The sequence below is a fragment of the Lagopus leucura genome, unplaced genomic scaffold, assembly GCF_019238085.1.
Source record: "Lagopus leucura isolate 7727_CA_CO unplaced genomic scaffold, USGS_WTPT01 Super-Scaffold_100004, whole genome shotgun sequence".
Classification (NCBI taxonomy): Eukaryota; Metazoa; Chordata; class Aves; order Galliformes; family Phasianidae; genus Lagopus; species Lagopus leucura.
The window spans coordinates 58,544,279-58,562,337 of record NW_024962264.1 but is presented as its reverse complement, the minus strand read 5'-3'; the positions used below and the strand labels follow the sequence as shown (position 1 = coordinate 58,562,337).

At 43.1% G+C, this 18,059-nt stretch overlaps 2 protein-coding genes across 3 annotated transcripts in view; both read left to right on the top strand.

The window, feature by feature from the left end:
* Positions 1–7,289, top strand: part of CUNH4orf50 (chromosome unknown C4orf50 homolog) — a 69,813-nt gene extending 62,524 nt beyond the window's left edge. Inside the window, exon 15 of the mRNA XM_042871115.1 lies at positions 7,266–7,289. The gene's annotated coding sequence lies outside the window, so the exon portion shown is untranslated. The remainder of the gene's footprint in view (positions 1–7,265) is intronic.
* Positions 7,290–15,343: 8,054 nt separating this feature from the next.
* The window catches only part of CRMP1 (collapsin response mediator protein 1), a 43,271-nt gene continuing 40,555 nt past the window's right edge, over positions 15,344–18,059 (top strand). Inside the window, exon 1 of one of the 2 annotated variants that reach the window (XM_042870815.1) lies at positions 15,344–16,321. In XM_042870815.1, coding sequence (XP_042726749.1) covers positions 15,950–16,321 — 372 coding nt within the window. In that variant the 5' untranslated portion in view covers positions 15,344–15,949. Of the gene's footprint in view, positions 16,322–17,642; positions 17,952–18,059 lie in introns of those variants that run through there. The other variant, XM_042870817.1, reaches the window with a different exon arrangement.

Sequence of the window (18,059 nt, the reverse complement as noted above, 5' to 3'; positions counted from 1 at the left end):
TGAAGGACAGTGGGCAGCCCCATATTTGTAGGCACATGTGTAGACACATTGACAATGTGCACAAAGGTTGCTGTGGTTTAGATGAATGTGACCCTTCTGAATTGCCTTTATCCATGCAAATGGGTAATCTTCTCCAACCCTGGAGACATCCAAGGTCAGGCTAGACGAGGCACTGAGCGATGTGATCTGGCTGTAGGGGACCCTGTTCATTGCAGGGGAGTTGGACTAGATGACCTTTAAATGTCCCTTCCAACTCAAATGGTTCTATGATTCTATGAAATGTGAATTTCCAGGTCTGCCTGGAAAGATCATCTGGTAAAATGACAGCAATTTCAAAACCGAAAAGCACCAGTGGCCTTTAATCCAAGGAATCTTGTATTTTCCTGCTCACAATAGGCATTCTCTTCACCCAGCAGGTCTTTCAGATTTTCACGGTTGCACTTGCCTCCTTGTTTTCCCTAGCATTCCCCACTGACATGCTCTGAAGCAGAGTTTACTGCTGCCCTGGCAGGTGGTGGAGTCACAATCCCTGGAGACGTTCACAAAACGTGGAGAGGTGGCAGTGAGGGACTTGGTTTCATGGACAATGGTGGTGATGGGTTGATGGTTGGATTAGATGATTTTAGTGTTCTTTTCCAACCTTGATGATTTTACAATTCTCTCATCGTTTGTTGATTCAGTTTGCAATGCCTTACTGCAATGAATCAAAGCCAGCAAATGAGACGTTTTCAGAGGCCTCATAACTGTTATTTACTGCAAGTACATCATTTCCATTTTGCAAAACTTGCACTGCACATTACCAGCAGAACCTAATGATTAGGATTGTGATGTTAAAGATACTCTCTGAGAAACAATAAGGAAAAGATTGTCCCTTCAGCCTCAGTGTTTGGAAATAATGGAGCTGAATGTTCTTTTGCATATTGACTTTAGGGCTGCAGGAAAGTGATGTTGTATGTTCACTACTGGAAAAAACACATATGTTCTGTTTGTAACTAGACGTATGATGGTGCTAATACACTCCCGTACGTGGTGCCATGCTGTGTATTTGGAGGTGCCATGCTCTTCTTGTCTCTATAATGAGAGGTTAACTCATTTGCACTAGCCTTCAACTCCATTATAACTGTCTTAATAAAAGATCAAAAGAGATGTAAATAGCACTAAGTTCTTCTTAGCAGAAAAAGACCCGATACTTAACAAGAACCAGTAGATTTTCAAGGCTAGCAAAAGCTCTGTTGGGAGTGATGCTTTTGTACAGCAAAATCGAACGGGGTCTTCTGGAAGATGCTTTGAATACACAGGTGTTTTCATTGTTTCTTATTTTAAATTGGAATAGGGACATTCTTTAACCAGGACTGGTACTGGGCAAACTCCTTATCATAAAAAAAAAAAAAAATCCAGCTGGATTTTTCTTTCATGAACACACACATGTGTGTTTCTCAGCAAACCGTGATCAGACTTCAAGGTTTCTTAGCTTGTCATTTACAATTTTTGGACTGCTTCATATCAGCATGTTTCACTGTAAGTTTTTTGGCAAGCTAGCTTGCTTTGGCTGCTTTTTCAAGACTATGGGTTAGATACTGATCTCATAATTTCTGTTCATAATGTCTGTTACTGCTGCCTGCCTGCCTGCAAATTTCTGCAATATTTGATGAGCAGGAGGTTACACATCAGGATTCTTCTGTATGCATTTGCATATCAGAATTGAGTGCCTTGCACCAGAACAAGAAGTATTTACAAAAATGTTATTTTAGAAGATATTTTGAAAGCAAAGACATTCTTTCAATATATTAAATATTATACCACTAGTAGAAGAAAGAAACTTCCAGGATGGCGCTCAGCACAGCAGTGAATTCAACTGTCCGTGCACAATTGGAACTTCTGTTCCCTCAAACCCAACTAAGACTCCTAAATTGTTCTTCTCCAAATTGTGAAAATGAATGTGTTACATTTTCCAGAAGAGTTCCGTACCATTAAATAGCACTACTCATGTGTTATATATTAAGCATAATGTAGAATCAACTGTTAATGAAATTAATTTATCTTGTGTACGGTTTAGTTAAAATGAAATTTGTTCATCACTGCATTAATTCATTTTCCCAGAGTTACTACATTAGTTTGGAAAGAAAGAGTGGCATGAAGTCAGAGCAACAATACTGAATCAAATCTATAAATGCAAAACTTCTTAGTATGTAATACATTTATTAAGCAAAAAAATTAGATTACCATGATTTCATTTTCTAACAGAAAATAATATAATTTATTCATAATTTTTAATAGTCATGGCTGGTTAGTTGGTTGTTTTTTCCTCTGGGATGCAGTTGGCAAAGCTTTTCCTTTGCTCTGATATACAGCCAAGCTTTGTTGACCTTAGCTTGTAATTGGGATCAATACATCTTCACTCCAGGTTTAATGAGATACACACCTCCTGAACTCCATCAATTAGAAACTACCTTTATAAACAGCGAGCAAAATAAGAAGATGCCACTGAGTTCTATTTGATTTTTTTTTTTTTTCCAAATACAAAATCTAATGTTTTTACAGAGATCAGAATGTGTTTGTTGAAACAATATTTACCATAAAGCTGAGGGATCCCATGTGTATTGTGGCAAAAGGCAATTTTACAACACTTCCTTTCCTGTAATCACTCTTTTTCAGCAATTTTTCTATAGGCAGGCAATCAAACTTTTTCTAAATAAAAGAAGTTTACACGATAAAATTAGATTGTAATTTAAGATGTGCATAGAATATTTCATGGTAGATTGTTTCCTAATAACATGTGTATACCACAGACCTTTAATTTTCTTTAATTAATAGAAAATATAAAAATGACTGCTCCTTGTATTTGATAGACCAAGTATCTTTAAATACATTAACAAATATTGAAGAACAACACAAGCCTTCTTGCTGACATTTTCTTTCCTTTGCGCTGCTGTAGCTCTGGAATGGAGGTAAAAGCCAATAGTGCCTCAGTGATGTCAAAGTGGAGAAAACAGGTGATGTTTGATAATGCTCAAAAGAGGGAAGAGTAATTCTTTAATATTTTGCAGCATAAATTCTTTCCAGTTCTTAAACTGTACTCAGTTCTTTGATATTAGGTGTTAGATATTATTAGGAATTGTTTCCAGTAGGCATTGTCTGAGATGAGTCAGAAGGCAGAGTGAAGCAGTTGGAATTCAGTGGTGGTCCACTGCCTAAGCCCACCCCACATAACATGGAAAGTTTTTACAGAGGCGTCACCAGTTTTCACACTCTCTTTCAGAGAACACGAGGAAAAGAATGTCCTCCTTTTTCCAACTTTAGCTTCCTAGTGGAAAGAAGTGTTTAGCTGGAAATTTTGTGTGTGCGTATTCACTAACTAAAAAAAGAACAGGCATTCCCTGAAGATGGTGTAGAGATTTTAAGAATGTGCCTTCGGTATTGTAGTTTCTTTCTTTCTTTTTTTTTTCTTAACTTCCATCCCTGCTGTTGTTTGTCTTAATAGTATCTATATTAGTTTGTCTCTGACCACAGACTCTGGAGTGGATGCAGAGCTCTGCTCTCTGGGGTAGAGGCGTCAGATAGGACAACTCTTTTTAGAAGTAGTTGAAACTGGGGAGCACTGGTTGTGTTCTGCTGCTGTGAGCAGAGATAGATCACTAGTCTGTGCAGAGCAGTCAGCACTGTTTCTATCATTGCATTCATTAAATCATCACTCTTTGAACAAGATGAGTTGTTGAGGGCCCATCAATGGCTTTAGGTAGCATTACTGGTGCTCTCACACTCAGCTTCCTTAAAAATGTTAGTTTAGGCACTGTGGGGTAAGGGCCCTTGCCCTCTGAGAAGAGGCCAAAGGACCTAGGCTTGTTCACCCCTGAGAAGAGCTGGCATTGGAGAGACTTCACAACAACTTGCAAGGAATTGCTGCGCTCAGTTGGCATGAGGTGAATCAAGGGAGATTCAGACTGAATATAGGAAAAGCCTTTCCTCCCTGGGGACAATCCAGCTGTGGGACAGGTTGCCCAGAGAAGAGAGGTCTGTGAATTCTCCATTCTTAGAGGTTTTAAAGATTTGAATAAATATAGGTCTGAGGAACCTGGTCTGGCTTCATAATGGTTGATATTAATGACCTTCTGAAATCCTTACTATGGTCCTGTAGTTTTGGGAATCTCAGCACATGATGAACAAGGATAGATGAGGATGGTAAGGAAAAGCCAGAACAAATGAATGCAGACAGCACACAGGTTGTGAAAGACTGAAGAACATAACTGAGCATACAAAAATGCCCCAATCTTTGTTATGTTGGATATGATTCAACCCTGGATTAGAGAGTGTGGTACAGTCTTGTCATTTAATTTTGTAAGATTCCCTTTAAGGCTCCAAGGTCATGAAGAAATCAGTTTACATTGGCAGTTCTTTGTGCTGATGACGGAAATTGATTTTGCTCCTCTTGTGAAGGAGCATGAGCCGAGCCTTTGCATTGCTGCTCATGCATGTGCTTTAGCCCTAACAAAGAACAGGATGCCAGCAGGTTTCTGAGCATGAGAGATACCCTTGCTGAAATTCTAAGTCTCGCTGTTAATAAAGACTTGGCTGGTTGTTAATTGCTGTGGTACCCTGTTGGTGACTGTACCTCCGTGCTTAAGCACAGTAAATGCTTAGTTGGTATTTTTCTTTGGCAAAGTGACATAATGAAGACCTTTATTTGCCTCAAGCACTTCACAAAACAGACATTTTTCCTGACAAGAGTAATTACAACAGACCTGTATTCATTTATGTTGCCATGCTACTTAGGTAAGTGGTACGAACAAAAAGAATGGGAGATGGATGAGTACTGTGTCAGGAAAATAAGACTGCAAGAAGCACAAGGGTCGTAAAAGACATAGAGTGAAGAATAAAAGGAGGGATAAATAACACCACATGGGAAGGAACAAGGACAAAGATGAGGGAAAGAAGGTGAAAAAGCAAATGAAGACTATGAGAAAAATTAGAAATTTAATTGATAGCTAAATAATGGATTCAAGTATTATGCCAATAACTGTTTTAAGACTGTAAATGCTTCTAAGAGTTACAGTGCCTGTTTTAGTGAGAACTGTTGGTGATAGGTGGATGGTTGGACTGGATGATCTTGTAGGTCTTTTCCAACCTTGATATTTCTGTGATTCTGTGACAAATATCCTCTATCTATGACTACAGAAAATTGGAGAACTTATTTCAAAGTTCAATGACAAAAGATGTGGCCACTAAAATGCAAAAAAAAAAAAAAAAAAATTCCCTTTGAAATAGTTGGTAAACAGTGGAAATGATCAGTGTTTCATGTGCAAGCAAATGAAAGGTTAAAAGTACAAATTCTCTATCTTCTAAATTAAGATGAAGTTTTAGAAGGTCATGGGATCTCATCACTCTGATCCCATCCAGAACTTACGCATGCTGATGGGATCACATAGAAGAGACTTTGTGTGAGTGGAAGGGGAGAGACAGGAATGTCTTTCAGACTGGCCCAGAATACAAGATCATATTTCTGTTTGTAATATTCTTTCTGTAATATTCGTTATAAAAAGGGATGTGGCTGACATCCTGTGAAATTATTAATATCTGTGGATAGCAAGAACTATAAATGTGTTCTGCTGCACATTGTCCTGATTGCAGTTCATACTAAAATATGGTGATCCCCAGAGACAGTATTTTCATAGGACATGAAATGGCTTTAGGATGTGAGGAAACAGCCTCAGGTTGTGCTGGGGGAGGTTTAGATTAGATGAGAGGAAGAATTTCTTCACAGAAAATGGTTAGGCATTGAATCAGGCTGCCCAGAGAGGTGGTACAGTCACCATCGTGAAGGTATGAGATGTGTGGGCGTGGTGCTTAGGGACATAGTTTAGTGGTGGGCTTGGTAGAGTGAAGTGATTGTTGAACTTGATCTCATGGGTCTTTTCCAAATTAAATAATTCTGTGATTCTGTAGCCTGGTACCAGCACTCTATGAGCCTTCCCTTTTTGAAGAAAAGAATGACCTGCAAAGGACTCTGTTTGTTGGCAATACAGAATAGGGCTCTATTTCATCATGAATAGAAAAGAAACTCCCCAGACTCTTTTGTTTGAATCCACTTACAGGAAAAAAAAAAAAGAAAAAGAGAAGATAACATTATAGCAAGATAGCATCATAAAAAGGCTGCAGAAAGCTTCTTGTGTTGTATTAAATAAGAGGAAAGACTGAATATTTGTCACCTTTTTACTCAAGATGGAAATCTGAACCAGAGAGTATGGAAGGACACTAAGTGCCTCTTATCAATAGCAATCACCGTTGTGCTCTTGCACAGCTGGCACTCTCCTGACTCAATTATTGTCTCTTGTACACCTCACTGGTTTTGTTTCCCACAATATCCCATATAGCTGCTTCTCCAAAAATGATGGCCTCCCCATTCTGCCTCACTGCACAATTTTTTGTTCTGTTTTTCTTGCTGGTTAAACCTTTCCTATCCTAAAGTATAAACCAGGAGGGCTCTTTTCTTTTCCTCTTTCTGATTTTTCTCTTCCGGGGAGAATGTCAGTGAATAGGATATGTTTCAGTGATGACAGTTAATTTCCATTGCTAGCCAGTTTTATAATAATGACTTCAATGTATCAATGTTTTAGAATCTTGTATGTAGGTTTCATTTCCCATGCTCTTAATATACTAAGATGAGTGTTTCTCCAATAGACACTAATTTTTAGATAACAAATACAGGCAATGCATCATTCACAATATTTAACAGTAATAATGGTAGCCTCATTAGAAAATGCAAATCCAGGCTTTTTTATCAGAGAGATGATCCAAATGATGAACTTGAAATTGCTCTGAGAAAGAGGCATATAGATAGGGCTTACTTGGAAGGTTGGACTTGATGGCTGTCATCCCTGGAATGCACTTTATTTGAGAGTCTACCTCCAAGAGGATTATGAAATGGTTTTGGGAAGAGGGTAGGAAGTGTTCGTTCTCATATTGATAAATGGATGAGTGGAACTTGTTTACAAGAAGGAGCAGCAAAAAGGAGAAGTACAAGATGTGACTTTCATAATAAAAGTTAATAGTGGGAAAACATCTCAATGTGTTTAGAACAATTCAATTCCCACAATGTGTTCTGTTAATGCTGCAATTGTGTTATGTATGCATGGAAGCACACAAAGCACTCTACTTTCCAAATGCTTTATTTTGTCCTTGAACAAGTAATGAACAATGCTTTAAATTGTGGAAATCCAGATTCTAATCTTATGCTTTTCTCTCTGTGTTTTCTCCTTTCACTTATCCAGGGAGTAAACTTTTGGTTACAAAGACACAATTACTGCTCTGAAGGAATGATGAAAGGTGTTTTGACGTGGAGGTTACCACAACTGCTTCATTACGGGAAAAAATTGAGAAGCTGCATTGACTTACCATCTACTGTGTTTTAGCCACATCCTGTAGTGGAACTTGACCATGAGAGCCAGTCTGATATGTGGTTTGTTTTTTTGTTGTTTTGTTTTCTTAAGATCTCGAAAGTCCCATTTTAAGAAATTATCATACTAAGCACATACCTCAGTCTTCATAGATCTGCTGATGTGGGCATGTAATGCCTGCAGCCTCTTATGGCGTTGAGCATTCCAGAAAAAGGCTTTGGTTTAAGTTAGGATGTTCAGTATTTCTGAGGACATGTTAGATGAAGGTACAAATTGTCCAGGAAATGAGATAGAACTACATTTTTACAATGTATGAATTGAGGATGCACTTCATGGACACAAGAGAAGCATTTGGAACTTCAAAGCACTGTGTCCTAATGCTCTAGATTGATTGGTATTCAACCACATGAATAGGCCACATTGAATTTAACTTTCAGATAAGGTATTCACATACATGCATTCTTTTTCTGAAGTAGGTGTTTCTGCACCCATTGGTTGATAATATTACACGTTATGCAAAAATATTTTGCAACTACAGTATATTTTATGCACTCATATCTCCTGCTATTCATAACTAAGTATCTATTTGTGAAGGCAGGCAGACATGAACACTGACACAGGACTTGTGCTTAAGTGGTCATAAGTGGTCATATAGATATGTACATTCCTTCTTTAACTACAAGCTTGCACAGCGCTGCTGAAGTCTGTGGCAACTCACGTTGTCCGAGTGGAAACAGCCATAGATCCTGATCTCCCAAACCGTCCCTGTCACCGTAATGGACTTTCAGTGTTGACAGCTGTTTTTTGTGTTTCTTTTTTTTTTTCTTCTTGAGTTTGCTGCTAGAATGTGCTGATCTTTACAAAGCTCAGTCTCCCAGTAATAACAGATATTCTTTGAAAGGAGGCAGAAGGATAAAAAAAAACAGTGGAATCCAAAATCAGATTAATGTAATGTGTATTTCCATCTTATGACTAGTAACAAGATGGCACGTTGGCATGTTAACACTTGAAGTTTAACTACAAGTTTTTAAAATGAAGCAATGACGTATGCGTAGGTTTCTCTCCCTTTGCATACTATCCACCAGAAAACGTGCATCATTTTCACAGCACTCAGGCAATTAAAACCTACTACTTGCTATTGAATTAATTGTTGAACTAAAACATCATGCTTCTTTCCTAGCATTTATGCATAATCTCCCACCATGAATTATAAATGTTGATAATGAACCTGTCCATTTTGTATCATCTTAGGCTTTCTATTATCAGATTTCATTTCAAAATGATTAGCATAAGATATATAAAGCACGCTTCATTCTTTGTGGTTTGTACCATGATTTTCTTTCAATTCTGCCACAGCCTAGTATGAAAACCATCAGACCAATATAAGAAGACCGTGTTTATTAATTGAATTGATAGACCATGTGGCTGAGGATCAGGAACTAAAATTCCAGTCTTACCTTAAATCGCTAACAGAAAATTTTTAAATGTGAGATTATCAACTGAAACAGAGATCCTGGCTATTATTTTTTGGATACCTTACGGTGAAAAGTGTTGTCTGACTGCTACAGAGTCTGTTCAGTTTTCTTTTGCTAAGCAGAAGTTAACTTGTTAGATGTGCTGTCTATGGCAAACAGGCTGGGCACTGCCTTACGTACGTCATTGTTTTGTGTTAAACTTCCTCAGAATGCAAAATGAGGTACTTTGTTCTGATTGCTTTATATGCACAATATCGCTTTGACCAAATTCCTCAGTCAGAATTGAGGTGCTGCTAAATTCTAAGTAAAAATAACCTTCTTTTGTCGCCCTAAATAGACAAAGTGGGCTGCGTTACATGATGATTTCTTTGACAGTTCACTTATTTCCATATGCTATAATGTATAGAGCATCACAAGATACTGAAAATATAGCTTAATGTATTTCCAAAGCTCCTTGTGCAATCTTTAAAGCCTGAATTCTATTCTTCGTACTACTATGGATGGCATATGCTTGGAAGTACCATGATTGACTCCTGCACAATAATCACATTACATTCAGAATAATGCAATTGCTGGGAAATATTTCACATACACCGGAGGGTTCTCAAGTTAAACCTCCATAGTAAGGTATGGATGATGTTTAACCTTGTGGGCTTTTAAAAAGTGTAAACCTTGACCTGTATTTCTAACTTGCAGAGGAAGGATTTTAGTATTTCGATTTTCTATGGTTGTGGGTGGAGGGAGGGAGATGTACATGCTGGGTTTTGCTACTAATCCTTTGGAAATCCTTTAGTGCCTTAAGGAGGCAGAGGGGAAACAGACCTTAGGATTACGGAAATTTGTTCAAACCTCTTTCCTGCTTCAGCAGAGTTCCTTTAAAATGTATTGTGCCTTTGGCTCCAAACATATTTGCATTAGAAATCAGTAGCAATAGGATTATGGAAAGGAATTTTTGTCCCCACAAAACTGTTAGAAAAGAAAGTATACTGTTTATTATGTAGGGTGTGAATTAAAAATATAGCTGACTTAAGTTTTATCACTGTCTTCCATGCCTAAACCATTATTTGCTAACAAGGATAATTGCAAGTTGGAGATAGAATTAGAAAAGAAGAGTAAGTTTAAATGTACTGGATGAGATACTCGTACCACAAATCTCCATTGGTCTCCCTGGGACCAAGATTTCATGCAATCTACTTGGCTTAAGAAATGCTCAAATCTGATAGGTATACAGCAATATAATACAGCTCTGTTTAACATTTTCTAAATACGTAGGGGGGGGGAAGAGAGATGAGTAGTTGTGAAGACCTTCTTTGATTTGGAGTCATTGGGATCAGTGGTATAAATCTCTGTTCAATGTTATTTTTGTCTGTAAGAGACTCTTGTTATTGGAATATGAATATGCAAATATAAATTCCAACGTGAGAGGGTACTGTGCAGTGTGAACTAATGGATGCTGAATATCTGCATTTCTCTGCTCTCAGAATAGTGGTTGTGTCTTTTTTTAAATGAGGGAAAAAGTAGTTCACTGGTTAAAACCACTCCTGTGCAAAAAGTCTTTGAGAGGTTGTTCATTTTCTCACCAGTGTTCCTAAGCAGATCTTAGGAGAAGTTGATCAGCGTTTGGCTTGGAGATGGGGAGGGAATTTTATAGTTTGTTGGCACAGAGCTACCAAAAGAAAAAAAGTAAAAAAGAAAAAAAAAAGTGGATATGAAACTCAGAGGAGTGGTTGTCTATTTCTCTCCCTGTGATGACAAACAAGTTTTAAAAAATATGTGAATAGTTAGAAAATATTATTACACAGCTCACAGTATATAAGACAAGATGCAGCATGGAACAGATTTTTATGGCTTGTTTATAGATTAGGTTTCTGTCTTTTGTTTGGAATTTGGAGAGAGAAAACATGTACATTAAATAAGGAGTAAAAACTCTCTACTCACACTGACTGAAACAAAGATATTTCCCCACCTCCTGGGCATTAATGAGAAATCTGGGATAAATAATGTATGCAGATGTATTTTGAGCTCTACTGCTGTGCAGCTATTCAGCTCTTCTGCACAGCCACTAGTGTTGTAGTTAACATGAATCATTGGGGATGCAAGTTGGGGTCCTTTTCAAGAGGTGCCAAAGAATTCACAAAAAGGCTGGGGTTTATGGTTTGATGCTTATTAAACAGATGTACCAGCTAGATGTTTTTGGAGGGAAAGGGTTGTAAATAAATGCAAAAATTTTAAACTCTGACCCATGATTACCCTGTAATTGGGTGTCAAAGTGGAGAAGCTAACCAAGAAGTTTCAGTAACAAGACAGAGACCACTCTTGATTTTGATTTGTTCATGGATAACTTTTCAATAAAGATTTCCACTTTAAGGCATTTATCATGGATGTGAATTGTACATATGTATTAATTTTCAATGTAACTAGGGTGAATACAGAATTGTAATGAAGTCACAAAGTCTACTTGATGATTATCACAGATTTGTAACTCTCACAAATTATGTAAGATATGTTGACATTTTATCTTGTTAACAAGATGTATTTTTCTATGTTAGTTAAATGTATAATTTGTACAATTTTGTATATTAAATGTATTCATATTTTAAATTAAAAACTTTATAATTTTAATTATTTTTAACTCCAAAATGGTGGTGGAGCTTTTAAATATAGTTGTAAACACAACTGTATCCCTTCATAGCAACCAAGAAAGTTTCCATTTTGAGGAAGGGTCATCAACTATTGGCTATTTGATCGGCTACCAGGATAAAGATACTGCTCAGTCTTTAGTTCTTGTTCCTCTTCGTAGAAAAGCTGTCATTCAGCTTCTGATGACTTTGCAGAATTAGCATGAGTTAATCGAACAGTACTGGCTGTCTTTTTATTGTAGTTTCTCAGGAAGTAGGAAACATCAGACTTTACTGGCTTGTGGAATTTTGGGTCCAGTTCTGACATATCAAGGGGCTGTGCAAATTTCCAATGTATAGGACAGGAACTGGGGACAGGAGAAGGGTACAACAGCCAGAAATCCAGTAGTTGTGTAGAGCACAGAAGGAATCTCAGTGATTCAGCTTTATCCTCTGGAAGAAAGAAATCTCAGATCTCTTTCACTCTCACTACTCATGCTTTTTTTTTTTTTTTTTTTTTGTCTGATGATTGTGCTGTAAAATATGCAAAGCAAAAAAGCAAAAGCAGGTGGAAAATGTACATTGCATGTTCTCTGAGCTCCTGTATTTGAGAAGCCATTTTCCAGCTCTCGGCATTCATACTGTTGAAAGAAGAGTTCCAGCTACCATTGGCAGGTTGGTAAAATCACATATTTTTCATTGGAATTTTGTTGAAAGTTTTTGTTGAGGGAAGCAAGCACGTCTCTAGGTTTTCTCTCATCTAGCCTGTTTGGAATATAATTTGTCACTAGTGTTATGTCAGTATAAAGCTTAAAGGTCCTATAGGAAGAGGGTGCAATTTCAATTAAGCTCTGTCCTGTTTTCACCAAGTTATGCCAAGATGAGACGAAACACAGTGTCTGCAGAATATTCCAAAACTACGTAGTTCTCCAAAGCTGCGTATGTATTTTTAGGTAAATTCGTGAGGTGACGGCATCGGGCTGTAACTGGGTCTTCTGGAGCAGCTGAAACAACAATTTTCATCTCTTAGTGAACAGAACAGCATGCATCTGTTCACTTAGAGCACGGGTAGTAAGCAAAGGTCTGTATTATGAAAGAAAATGCAAAAACGAACAAAGACATATGATTTTATGTTTGTTCTTAACTTGAAAGTTTTACAGTTTTCTGAAATGTTCATTTGATGTGTTCTTTGAGTCTTTCAGTCTCCTTACGCATTAAGATGAATGTTCTAGCTTGATACTAAACAAAAAAAAAACCTTTTTCTTTGTTGTTTCAAAAAACTGGGCAGTACTAGGAACCTGAACAATGTTACCACCTAGAAACCACGTAAACAGAGAGTCCGTCTTGACTTTGTGAGCATGAAACAAAAGATGCTCTTTAACTCTGAATCGTTGAGCAAACTAATGCATCACGTACAACATACTGGACCTACTGTGGGACCATCAAGAATATATTTTACTGAGGTTCAAAATTCGTCTTTTGATTGGAAAGAAAAGTCTTACGAAATGAGTATTTTTTCCAGTATTTAGGGTGATGTGTGACCTTCATGTCTTCCTGAATGTACCACCTACATTAATGTGGTAGCCCGTTTTACTGAGTTAGCTATGAAATCCTGCATAGGAATATGTGTTTAGGAATGCCAGTGGTGATGCAGCAATTACTTAAATCAGTGTGTTAATAACCAGGGATCAGTGAACCTTTGACTAATTCTCTAATTCCACTCATGCAGACAGCACAGTTTTCCATGGCATTTGAGACAGGAGTTACTACTGTTATAGGAAATGCAGAAAAGGAAGATGTTTCTCTTTGACTTGTTAGAGCAGTGCTCAGGTATGTTGCATAACAGCTTTTTACATGGCTTTGGTCCATTGGTAGTTGTTGATGAGAAAGCTGGTATACTTTGATGATGCATGTTGGGATGACAGCAGCCATTTGGATGGTGCAGTATTTAATGCATCTTCAGCCTGAGACCAGCAGTAGTTCATAAACTGGTTCCTTGGTTACATTTATGACGTGCTTTGAGTTTAGGGAGCTGTTTAAAATATATTAGCTGGATTATGACATGAATAATAATAAAGCATTAATATTTAGCCTGTTAGCTAGCAATTGAGCTCAAGTGTTGTGCAGTAAAACTAGGAATTGGAAAAGTCAGGGAGTCTGACTAAAAAATCCAATTTTAACCCCTTTCAAAAAGATTAAGTTTACTTTTTACCTCATGGCTTTTCAAGTGGCTGCTAACATTGGAAAAACAATTTGATTCTGACTGTTGTTTTTATTTTTATATTTCCCCAAATCCACACTTTTCTTAAGGAATGGCTTGGAATAAAGTTTGTGACACTGTCACTATTCAGTATTTGCACGTTTCCAGTTATCCACTGGGGAAAGCTATTAAACGTAACGGATGCTGCTTCTGAATGAAGATGTTCTGGGCCAAATGCTGCTCTTAGCTATGTCAGTGGAAATATGAGTATTATAAAGCCCGTGTAATGAACGATTTTACAGTGGTATAACTGAGTAAGACTTTGTCCTGTTGATGTGTTTACACTATGGAAAGCATTAAGTTTTTTTTTTATCTGCCTGTAGCTGTCTATGTCAGTCTACATCTGCTATATAGAGCATCCAAAGGAGGGCTACAAAGATGGTAAAGGCTATGAAGAACAGCTGCGGCCCCTGGTTTACTCAGCCCAGAGCAGAGGAGCTGAAAGGAGGCTTCATGGCAGCTGCAGCTCCTCACAGGGAGTGGTGGGGCAGCGCTGAGCTCTGCTTTCTGTGACAAGCAACAGGGCCCAAGGGAACAGCATGGAGCTGTGTCAGGGTAGGGGCAGCTGGGGTTAGGGAAAGGATCTGCACCAGACAGCAGTGAGCATGGAACGGGCTGCCCAGGGCCCATGCTGCCGATGTGTTTGGACAATGCTTTCAGTCATAGGGTTTGGGTGATGCTGTTGGATGATCCTTGTGTGTCCTTTCCAACTCAGGATATCCTGTGATATCCTGTGATCCTGTGAATTCCAAGGGACTTCTGCCTTTAATCTCCTGCTTCTTCTAATCAATCTACAACTTGCAATTCTTCTTCTGCTGGGACAATCAGGTGTGCCTGTGGCTCAGAGATAGCATTGTGTGGCTGGGCTTTGTGTTCAGATGGCATAACCACACTGTACATGAGCTGTAAGCAGGTCTTGTGATTGATCCAGTGCTTTGAATTTGCTTAGTCATTTAATCAGTGTCAGAGCAATTTGTTCTAATATTTCAGAGCAATAGAGTGCGATCCTTATGTAACTGCTGGTGCACTCAAGGCACAACAGGATTGTCTGAGGTCGGCTATGTGGGTGGGAGATGAGTATCCAAGGTTTTGTGCTCTTAGCGGACGACCCCCGTTTTGTAAGACAGGTAGAGGTGTAGAGCCGCACTTTCTGAAGTGGGCAGAGAAGAAAGCATTCTCAAATCCTCCCGCTTTAAACAGTAATAATAATAGAGAATCGGGGGTTGTTAGCTGGCACCGTGCCGACAGAACGAAGCGCTGCAGTCGGGTCCCGTCGGTCGCCTCCCGCAGCGCAGCCTTCAGCCGGCGCGGGCTGCGCGGTGCTGAAGGGACAGCTCCGCGGGGCGCGCCGGGCTGCGGGGGCTGCGCGGGGCGGATCCGCGGGCAGCTCCCACCGCGATCACTTCCGTGTCAGCGCTGCCGCCTCCGCGCCGCGGGATCGCGCAGCGGTCGGGGGCTGCGGGGCGGAGCGGGGCCGCCCTCCCCCTCCCCCCACACCCCCAGCACCAGCTGCTGCGGCACGGAGACGGCAGCGGCACCCCCTGCCCCGCCCCGGGAGGAAGGAAGGAAGGGAGGGAAGGAGGCGGGGAGTGCGAGTGTGCGAAGTGGGAGAAACTCCCCCCGGCTCGCTCGGGGGACTGGGGGGAGTGAGGGCTTTTTTTTTGCTTTTTTTTCTCTCCCCCCCGAAGCCACGTAGCAGCAGGTGACTGGAGCCCGCCCGGTCCCGGCCGTGGCTGGGTGTGCATGCGGCGCGCTCCCTCCTCCTCTCCCCTCCCGCCCCCCGGCTCATTCTTTATACCGGGGGAGCGTGTGCACTGCGGTCCTTGCTCTGGGAATTGCTGCTGCGCTTCCGATTCGTCAGGGACTTTCCAATCACCTGCCTCTGCCACCCTCTCCTCTGCTCTCTTTGTACTTTATTTTCACGTGCTCTTTACTAACACGGCTATTTCTAAATCCCGCTTGGATTTATTTCGTCCTCTCGCTTTTTCATAATCTTTTTTTTTTTTTTTCTTTTTCTGCTGGGGGCGGATGGCGGAGGGGAGCCCGCCGCCTGCATCTCCCTAAGGGCAGCATCCCGGCAGCCAACCCCGCGCCGCCGCAGCCGTCCATTCATTTTTATGGTCACGGGCAGCCTATCCCGGTAGCAGAAGGTGCAGAGAAGTGGGGTAGCAGAGAGCGAGCGAGGGAGAGACCCGCGCGGCAAGAATGGCCGAGAGAAAGAGGAACTGGAATAAAGAAGACGACCTGCCTGTGTATCTGGCCCGGCCGGGGACCACGGCGCAGACACCGCGGCAGAAATACGGGGGGATGTTCGCCTCGGTGGAGGGGGCCTACGAGAACAAAACCATCGACTTCGACGCCTACAGCGTGGGGAAGAAGGGATCGCGCACCCCGCGGAGCGGCAGCCGGCACGATATGCTGGACGGGGGGGACAACTACAGCGAGACCGCCAGCGACATCAGCGAGGTGTCGGGCTCCGTCATCAGCTCCCCAGGGGAACGGGAGGACAAGACTCCGGGCGTGGAGATCCGCTTCCCGCTGGGGAAGGAGCTGCTGCAGGGTCCCGACAATGGGCAGGTGAGCGGGGACACGGGGGACGGGATATGGAATGTTTTCGGGAGGTCGAGGAGGCTCTGCCCTCCCGTCCTGGCACGGGGATGCTGTGGGAACGGCCCGCCCGGCCTGGGTACTGTCTCACTCGTGAGCTTCCTGGGGGTGTTTTGCGGGGGGACGCGAAAGAAATCGTTTTTCCTTTGTAAGTGATGGCGATGAGTTTTTTCCTTCGTGCCGGTAGAATGCCGGCCGGGCGGGGGCGGAGCCGCAAGGTCGCCCCTGTCGCCCTCCCCGCCCGGGACGGAGCGACCTGGCCCCGCCACGCGTGGGATTGCTTCCTCCGGAGCCTCCGATGCCCTCACTGTGCCCCGGGTGGGGTGGCGAGGGGGGCGGCAGCTGTGGGCAGGATGGAGAGGGCTCACCACCTGGGTTCGTTTTGTAGACTTAAGGAAAAAGTGAGGCGAGGGCGGGGGAGCTGCGCCTCCATCTATTCCGATCGTAGCAACTGAGCCGGAGGCAGAGCCAGGCCGGCTCCGGGGCTGTCACTGATTTCCCTTTAGGAAGAACCGCGGCCTTCAGCCGTGTCTCCGCACCGCCGCTTGGCACCGCTCGCGGCCACCCGCCTGCGGCCGGGCTGGGAGCTCCGCTCCTCGCGTGAATAGGGGTCCGATCTACCCGGTGCTCGGCAGCCCGGAGGGGACACGGCTCCGCGCCCACCCCGCACACTGCGGCGACCTTGGTGTCTGTGCAGAGCTGCACTGCGGTGTTTCCCACCCCACCCGCACCCCTGTGTCGGAGCAGCGGGGAGGGCGCACCATGACCATCCCCCATCGCTTGGGACACCCGCGATGTCTCGGAGCACATCGCGTGTTGCTCTGGCAGGTCCCCAAAGTTCTAAGGCTGTGGGGGCGAGGATAAGCTGGCAGCACAGCGGACCCTGTGTAGTCTCTGGAGCGCTGAGCAGGGATGATCTGGAGAGGGGATGCGTAGGGGAAGCGACCTGGCTGGGAGATGCCACGTGCCTGTGTGCGTGTCGCAGCGCCGTGTGCGCAGTGTCCTCCCCTCGTTTGCACGGCGGGGATTAACTCGGAGGCAGCTCCGCGGTGCCTTTCACCCTCCCCGGATCCCACCCCGCACTCCCGACGCACGGGAGCCCCGCTGTGCCCGCAGCCCGCGATAGGGCGGCGGCGGGGCCGGGGCCGTGGGCGGCGTTTGCCAGCGCCGGTGTGGGAGGGAGTGGCTGGGTTGATGGGCAGGGAAAGGGGGGCCGAGGAAGGGGGATGTAGGGGTGGGGGACAGGAGGGAAGGAACCGCTTCCTGGGTTGAGCCGAGCGAATCCCGCTCCGACCTGCAGCCGGGAGGGCGCTGCTGCCGCCGGGAGAGGCAGCGCCCGCTGACCCCCCCGGGAGCCGCGTCCCTGTTTTATTGCAGCTGGAAAAAAAGGTGCCGGCTCCGCCTGGCGCTCCCCTTCCTCCGGGCGAGGAAACTTTGCCTCCATTACACAGCTCCGCCGGGTCCCCCCGCCCCGCCCCAGCATCCGAATTATCCTTATTCCCGTTATCCCCACCGTTATTTTTCTCTCGCTGTTTGGGGAGCGTTCCGGGCGGGAGCCGACATGTCGTACCAGGGCAAGAAGAGCATCCCCCACATCACGGTAAGCGCAGCCCGGCGGTGTACCAGCGCCTTTGTTAGCGGGCAGGGAACGGCGCTCAGCGGCCGCGCAGAGTCCGCAGGGGGCGGCGGGGAGCGGGGCTCGGGGGTT